Below are 8,711 nucleotides of genomic sequence, written 5' to 3' on the forward strand. Positions count from 1 at the left end.
AGCGGGAGCGTGGATGCGATAGCGGGACCCACGAGACGGACGATCGTGATGCATGGAGATGCATCAAGATGTCGACGGAACCGACGAGGACGAGATGGACGATCACAGGGCATGGAGATGCACCGTTGCACACATAGATCTTGATGTGAGTGATTAGGCCTACTGGCTCGGGCCTAATCATATTAGGTTGTGGTCCATGATCATCTGGTGTGATTGCTTATACACATACTAGATATGTATATATATTTGCATGCGATGTAGATATATATTAAATATGTATATGTGTGACATGTCATATTAGGAGACCAAATTATAGAAACATCGCTCGATAATATTAAGTCGGTAAACGTGAGGCAATTAGATTGACCCACGTGGCCTTCCATCGTTATGAGTAGGAACCTGTTAAGGGAAAAAATGGCAAACAGTCTCAGCTGCTCCAAATGACATCATGCACCTCGGAATTGATCAAAACGCTGACCGAGGCACACTAATATCCTGCAAAAGCCAGGTCCAACACGCTGACCGAGGTACATCCTGCAAAAGCCAGGCCGAACACGCTGACCGAGGTCCAACACGCTGATCGAGGTACATCCTGCAAAAGGCAGGCCGAACACGCTGACCGAGGTGCATCCTGCAGAATACTCCCCTATAAATACCCTCTCATCCATTAGGAGAGGAGGAGGACACACTCACAAACCACACTTGTATGGAGGCATTTCGTCCTCCAAAACCCCCTCCACATCTTCCTCTAACTTGTTCGTCGGAGGGGTCGGGCCGAGCTTCCGACCCGACCTGTGTGCAGGAACGAAGACGAAGTGACCTCTTCCTGGCGCTGCTGCGGAGCTGCCGACCCGATCTACCGCCCCGAACGACCGATCCCGACCGGGAGACCCCGAGGGAGCTAAGCCCGAGATCCCCGACATTCCGAGCCCCAGAACCGAGCCGCGTCGGCCCCGAGGCCACGGCTTAAAAAGTTACTCACCGTAACAGAACCGATTCCCGGTGTAGGTTGAGTTGGTCGAGTCTCTCGAGACTCACCTATATCGCGATTCGCTATCTTGCTTACAACATAGAGATGTCACCGGTGACCTGAGGGCATGGTATGCTTGGTCGAGTCCCTCGAGGGTATATCATCAAATCAGACTCATCTTGTAACGAAGGTGTTGACTTAACCGAGCATCATGGTTGGTCGAGTCCCTCGAGGCCATGGTGATTCGGAGGCCGAACAGGACGGGAATCACAAGGAGTTGTGATCGGCAAGAGTTGCCTACCTTTTAGGCTTAGTGTGATTGGTCGAGTCCCTCGAGGTTACACTAAGACGCTGATTGGATCCTGATCCTCATTAGAAGTATGCCGGAGACTTCCGTTTCACGTGCTTAGGGTGTCGCGTGACTCGTTAGTAAAATAGTGGGAGCATATTAAGATAGAAGTCCATATCTTGATAGTTTATTTCTTGCAAAATCTGCATGTTATTCATTTTTGCTACATCTTTATTTTCAGAAAATGTCGCTTTCAAATCCCTTACGTGGCATACTTGATGTCAACCGCCTCACTGGTCCAAATTATACGGATTGGCTCCGTAACTTGAGAATTGTTCTCACAGCGGAGAAAATCGTGTACGTCCTTGATACAGTGATGCCTACGCCCGAAGAAGGGGCAAGCGAGGATGAGATCGCTCGCTACGTGAAGTACATTGATGACTCCACTCTTGCTCAGTGCTATATGTTGGGCTCTATGACTCCAGAGTTACAGAGACAACATGAAAAGATGGATGCCAGATCCATTCTCCTACATGTCCGCAAATTGTTTGAGGAACAGGGAAGGACTCAGCGATATGAGATATCCAAGAGCCTCTTCCGCGCTATGATGACTGAGGGGACATCGGTTCAGAACCATGTCCTAAAGATGATTGAGTGGATAGAGAAACTCACAGGTCTAGGAATGGTCCTAGAGGATAACTTGTGTGTGAGCATTGTGCTTCAGTCCCTACCAGATTCCTTTTCACAGTTCATAATGAATTTTAATATGAACAAGCTTGAGGTGACTCTCCCAGAGCTCCTCAATATGTTGAGGGAGGCAGAGAGTACTATTAAGAAAGAGAAGCCAGTTCTCTACACTGGTGAGACCAAAAAGAAAAGGAAAGCAGAAAGGTCCCTTAAGAAGAGAAAGGGCAAGGGCAAACCAGGTAAAGCAAAGGTTGCTAAGAAAGACCCAACAAAGGACAAAGGCCAGTGATTCTACTGTGGTAAAGATGGGCACTGGAAGAGAAACTGCAAAGAGTACCTTGCAGAAAGGGCGAAACAAAAGCTTGATGAAGCTTCAGGTACATTCATGATCAGTCTCCATTTGTCAGACTCTTATGATAACACATGGGTATTGGATACCGGTAGTGCTTATCATATATGCAATTCGTTGCAGGTTCTGGCAAGGCCTAGGAGACTAGAGAGAGGCGAGATGGACCTCAAGATGGGTAATGGAGCAAAAGTTGCTGTATTAGCTGTTGGCGAGGTCGCCCTACATCTGCCTAGTGGAGCTTTTATTGCATTAGATGCATGTTATTTTGTTCCTTCTATTATCAAAAACATTATCTCCATTTCATGTTTAACAGTTAGTGGATATAAATTTGTTTTTGAGAACAATGGTTGTTCGATATTATTAGATGATAAGATCATCACGAAAGGAACATTGCATAATGGTTTATTTATGTTAGACACCACTCCACATATCATGAATGTAAATGTGTCCAAAAGGAAACGAGATGAGTTGAACAGTGCATACCTGTGGCATTGTAGGCTAGGTCACATCCATGAAAAAATGATTCAAAAGTTGCTAAATGATGGATATCTAGATCCATTCGACTATGTGTCTTATGCAACTTGTGAGCCTTGCATTCGTGGAAAACTGACCAAATCTCCATTTAGTAGAACTGGAGAGAGAGCCAATGAGTTGTTGGAACTCATACATAGTGATGTATGTGGACCCATGTCAACTCATGCCATTGGAGGTTACTCCTACTTCATTACATTTACTGATGATTTCTCAAGGTATGGATATGTGTACTTAATAAAGTACAAGTCCGAGGCTTTTGAGAAATTCAGAGAGTATAAGAATGAGGTGGAGAACCAGACTGGAAAGAATATCAAAACTCTTCGATCAGATCGAGGAGGTGAATACTTAAGTACAGAGTTTACTCAGTTCCTCAAGGACCATGGGATATTATCCCAATGGACACCTCCTTATACACCTCAGCTCAATGGTGTCTCTGAAAGGAAAAATCGTACGCTATTAGATATGGTACGGTCCATGATGAGTTTCGCTGACCTACCCATCTTATTCTGGGGATATGCCCTAGAAACCGCATCTTACCTTCTGAACAGAGTTCTAACTAAGTCGGTAGTGTCTACACCATATGAGATATGGAAAGGGAAGAAGCCTGATCTTAAGGTTGTTAAGATTTGGGGCTGCCCTGCCCACGTTAAAAGACACAACCCCGATAAGTTAGAATCAAGGACAGAGCGATGCATATTTGTGGGATACCCCAAGGAAACTTGTGGGTATTACTTCGATCATCTCGAGGACCAAAAGGTCTTTGTAGCTAAGAGAGCAGTGTTCCTTAAGAAGGAACACATTCTTGGCGGAGACAATGGGAGAATGATAGAGTTGAGCGAAGTTAGAGAACCAAGCTCAAGCACCACTCTAAAGCCCGAGTCTGTTCAGGTACCTAATACACAAGTTTCAACTTTACGCAGGTCTGATAGAGTATCTCATCCTCCTGAGAGATATGTGGGACATATTAGAGCAGAGGATGTAGAGGATATTGATCCTCAGACCTATGAGGAGGCTATTATGAGTATAGACTCCGGGAAGTGGCAAGAAGCCATGAATTCTGAGATGGATTCTATGTACTCCAATAAGGTTTGGAACCTAGTTGATGCGCCCGAAGGTATTGTACCCATCGGTTGCAAATGGATCTTTAAGAAAAAGATCGGAGTAGATGGAAAGGTAGAGACCTATAAAGAAAGGCTAGTGGCTAAAGGGTATCGTCAAAAGGCAAGGTGTTGACTACGACGAAACCTTCTCACCCGTAGCAATGCTAAAATCCATCAGAATTCTATTGGTTATTGCAGCACACTATGATTATGAGATCTGGCAGATGGATGTGAAAACCGCATTCCTCAACGGGAACCTCGAGGAGGAGGTGTATATGATGCAACCTGAGGGATACGTGTCCAAGAACTGCCCAGATAAGGTGTGTAGGTTGCTTAGATCCATTTATGGACTAAAGCAAGCTTCCCGAAGTTGGAACATAAGATTTGATGAGGCAATCAGATCTTATGACTTCGTTAAGAACGAAGATGAGCCTTGTGTATACAGAAAGGTAAGTGGGAGCGCTATCACTTTTTTGGTGTTATATGTGGATGACATCCTCATCATTGGGAATGACATAGGAATGCTATCCATAGTAAATGCTTGGTTATCTAGAGACTTCTCCTTGAAGGACTTAGGGGAAGCATCATATATCTTGGGGATTAGAATCTATAGAGATAGATCCAAGAGGATGCTTGGCTTGTCCCAGTCCAGGTACATAGAAACCATTGTCAAAAGTTTTGGCATGGAAATTTCCAAAGGGCAAACATGAATATGATACCTTTTGCCTCAGCAATAGGGTCTATCATGTATGCCATGCTATGTACTAGGCCTGATATAGCGCATGCTCTGAGTGTCACGAGCAGGTATCAGGCGGATCCAGGCTTGGAGCACTGGAAAGCAGTAAAGTGTATCCTTAAGTACTTGAGAAGGACTAAGGATCTTTTACTAGTATATGGAGGTAATAGCCTTAAGGTTGAAGGCTTCACTGACTCAAGTTTTCAGTTTGATGTCGATGATAGCAAGTCGAATTCAGGGTATGTGTACACCTTGAATGGAGGAGCAGTGTGCTGGAAGAGTTCCAAGCAAGATACCACTGCTGACTCGACAATAGAGGCGGAGTACATTGCTGCATCGGATGCAACAAAAGAGAGAGTCTGGGTGAAGATGTTCATCACAGATTTGGGAGTCGTTACGAATAGCGAGAACTCGACTTCCTTATATTGCGACAACTATGGGGCGATTACTCAAATAAGGGAACCCGGGTCTCATCAGAAATGTTCTGAGGAGGTTCTAGCTTATAAGAGAGATCGTAACCCGAGGAGATGTAGCAGTGGAAAGAGTTCCATCCGAAGATAACATTGCAGATCCACTGACAAAGCCGTTGTCTCAGATTGTCTTTGAGCGTCACAGGGGTCTGATGGGGATCAGACACATAGGTGATTGGCTTTAGGTCAAGTGGGAGATTGCTAGTCATAGGTGCCCAGCAAGCCAATCACGTGAGTGATGGCACGTGTGACTTGATACAGCATCTTTTTGCTTATTATATTTTGGCGTATATCACTTTATAACTATTGCATAAATACATATATATTGTGATATCATTGGATTTGTGCAATGGGAATCGGATCGTGATGAGATCACGATAATGAGATCGATTCACCTTTAAACACATATCCTAAATAATCCCGGTCATAGGTTACTCGAGAGGGACATCATGATAACCGGATAGACTGGTGTGCTGTATACCCGTCCATATGATGGATGCAGCTAGTCTCATAGCTGCTCGTATAAGGACACTAGGGATACAGTACAGGTGCTCATTGGAGAATGAGTTCACTGATTGATCCGCTTACGGAATGTTGGATGGTTGATGATGCCTTATTGTCAGACAGCGATTCCGTAGTTCTAGTGGTGTATCTGGTCCTTAGACTTGAGACACCAAGGATGTCCTGTATGAGTGCTCCACTCTTTGATACCAGACTTATAGGTTTGGCTGTTCCCAGATCTAGTACAGCTGGTCATTAGGAGTGGTAGTCGACCTTACGAGGGCTATTGAGTGTCGACAGAGGATCATCCACTCTCGGCATCATGAGAGGAATATCCCATGTGTTCTTGCTCAGATAAATCCCTGGCCAGGGTCATTCGGGTTGAGAGAGAAAGAGTTCTCCGGGAGAATCCGATTAGAGCGAGACTCGAGTAGAAACCGTATGGGTCTGACAGCACCATGCTCGATATATGGTCTCTGGGATATTAGATGGATGAGGGACTATAGGTATATGGTAACTGAGGATAGACAGGTCCAATGGATTGGATTCCCCTGTATCGTCTGGGGACTACAGCGTAGTGGCCTAGTACGTCCGTAGTCGATGAGTCAAGTGAATTATTACAGAGATAATAATTCACTTAGTCAGAAGGAGTTCTGACAGGTATGACTCACGGCCAGCTCGATATTGGGCCTAGAGGGTCACACACATATGGTAGGCATTGCGATGAGTAGAGGTTCGGATATGAGATATCCGATGGAGCCCTTGTCTTATTGGATGCAGATCCAATACCCACTAGGGAAGGACCCATTAAGGTTTGACACGGGATCTCTATAAATAGGAGGGATTCACAGCCTCATAGGCTAGAGTCTTTACTTGCCCTTCCTATTCTCCTCTCCCTCTCCACCTCAGAGTAGGCCTGGAGTTTTGAGGAGGGTCGTCACAACCCTACTGTGTGGATCACCGCTAGAGAGGAGGACGCTTGACCTCCTTCACCCTCTCCTAAGGATCTGCAAGGAAATAGGGATATACGATCTCCCTAGGTAACACAATCTCTATACGCAGTTTTGTGTTTTGTGGATTTTTGCGCACCAATCTTCGCACGACGACGAACATCTTTTTGGGAATCGGGGATTTTTGTTTTCTTGTTCTTCTGCTGCGCATGTGATGTCGTCCCCAATAATTTCCCAACAAGGCTCACGCCCCGAGGCTTCGTCGGGGGCGGTCCGGGCATAGGCCTTCCTGCCCGACATAGAACTTCCTCCGGATGCGGGGCCCCCGGCTATGACATCGATGTGTCGCTCAACAGGGCCCTCCGGACGAGGAGACTGCTCTTTGCTCGACCGGAGGTACTGGCCGAGATGGCCTCTGAGGATGAGCTCCTCGATTTGTCTTTTTAGCTCGTAACACTGCTCCGTGTCGTGCCCGTGCTGTCGATGAAATCGGCAGTACTTTGAGCGGTCTGCGAGCTCCCGCGGGTTCTTCATCGGGTGGGGGTCCCTGAGCAGCCCCTTCCCCCTTTCGTGTAGGAATATCTCCGTCCGGGAGGAGTTCAAGGCGGGAAGAGGAGGCCTTGGGTCAGGCCTGTCCAACTTTCGCCGAGAGGTGGTGGGTTGCTGGTGTCGGGGCGGCTCCGACTTGACCTTTCTGTGCTCTTCTCGCTTTCCCACCATCCAGGTTTCTGCGGCGATGAACTGGCTGGCCCGTTGGAGCATCTCAGGGACCGCGACGGGGGGCCTTTCCACGAGCGACCAGAAGAACCTGGAGGGTCGTAGGCCGGTCATGAAGGCCTGCATCAAGAGAGAGGGGTGAGCATCCGATAGTCCACGGATTTGCGTCGTAAACCGGTTCACAAAGTGAGAAAGGGGCTCGTCCTCCTTCTGGTTGAGCCCCAAGAGCAACGCCATAGATGGCTTCGGTCGGGAGTACGCTAGGAAGTTAAGCTCAAAATCCTTGGCGAGCTGGTCGAAGGAGGCGATGGTCCCTGGCTTCAGGCCGCTGTACCATGCGCAGGCTGGTCCTCGCAAGGTCGTCGGGAACGCCCGGCACATCAGGGCGTCTGAAGTCCCGAACAGCGCCATCTGGGCCCGAAAAGCGGCCACATGGTCCGCGGGGTCGGTTGCGCCGTCATACGCGTCCAGGGCAGGGAGGCGGAAGTGCGGCGGGATCGCCTGATCCTGTATCTCGGGGGTGAACGGAGATCCTTGGTGTCCGTCCGTCCCGGGTTCTCCTTTTGACTTACGAACCTCCTGTTGTACCTCGTCCAGCCTTTGACTGACGAGGCGCAGTTGGGCCCGTAGGGCGTTCGTCGAGTCAGCAGTCGGGGCCTCGGGCTCGGGGTGGCTCACCGTGTCCTCGGCTTCCCTGCTCCCCGGTCGGGTTGTGGGGTTTCGAGGCGAGCCCGGAAGTTCTGGGGGTGGTGCGTGGGTCCGGGCAAGAGTCTCCTGTTGCTGCGAGGGCCTCGCCGCACGCGGAGGGGTTCGTTGGGAGATAATGGTCTGCACCATGCTTGTCAGAGTTCGGACCTGGTGGGCGAGGTCATGAAAGGCCTCGGGCGACACTTGCGAGGAGTTGGCGGGTGCGCCGCCAGGGGGTGACAAGCCCGGGTTGTTGAACAGTCGCCAGTAGCGTTCTGACACCGCTGCGGGGCGTTCGTCGTGGGTCTCGTCACGCCGTTCCCCTAAGGCAGGGAGCTCTGCATTTGAGGATCCGCCGGGGTAAATTTGCTGATCGCTTGACATTTGGACGCCGGCCCTCCTTCTAGCGCCAATCTGTTACGGTAAATAACGTTCTGGCCGCGACTTTGGGGTTGACGCGGCTGGTTCAGGGCCCCAAATGCCTGGGATCGGTCGTGTCTCCCTTTGTAGGGCTTGAGATGGCGGATGCAGAGGGTCTTGCTTGAGAGCTCCGCCTTGACGAATCGGGTTGACGGTGGTCGGGTACCTGCACACAGGTCGGGTCGGTATCTCGGCCCGACCCCTCCGACGATCAAGTTAGTGGGAAGGAGTATTGTATTGGGTTCGAGATCCCCCTTGTGCTGGGAGCCGGGGGGGGTATTTATAAGGGGGGTTGATGTTA

At 48.8% G+C, this 8,711-nt stretch overlaps 1 protein-coding gene across 1 annotated transcript; it reads right to left on the bottom strand.

Annotated features, from left to right (window-relative positions):
* Nucleotides 1–446: 446 nt before the first annotated feature.
* On the bottom strand, nt 447–8,374 carry LOC135666203 (uncharacterized). The gene is made up of 2 exons (XM_065177774.1): nt 6,835–8,374; nt 447–631 (listed from the first exon to the last, which is right to left on the bottom strand). Exons 1-2 carry the CDS (start codon nt 8,372–8,374, stop codon nt 447–449), a joined length of 1,725 nt encoding a protein of 574 aa, XP_065033846.1.
* Between the last annotated feature and the right edge of the window lie 337 nt (nt 8,375–8,711).

This window comes from Musa acuminata, unplaced genomic scaffold (genome assembly GCF_036884655.1).
Source record: "Musa acuminata AAA Group cultivar baxijiao unplaced genomic scaffold, Cavendish_Baxijiao_AAA HiC_scaffold_1077, whole genome shotgun sequence".
Lineage (NCBI taxonomy): Eukaryota > Viridiplantae > Streptophyta > Magnoliopsida > Zingiberales > Musaceae > Musa > Musa acuminata.

Coding starts and splice junctions, on each gene's coding strand:
- LOC135666203 (XM_065177774.1), bottom strand. CDS start 8,374: ATGTCAAGCGATCAGCAAATTTACCCCGGCGGATCCTCAAATGCAGAG. Junction 632..6,834: donor CCCCGACGAAGCCTCGGGGC/GTGAGCCTTGTT, acceptor AGTATTCTGCAG/GATGCACCTCGGTCAGCGTG.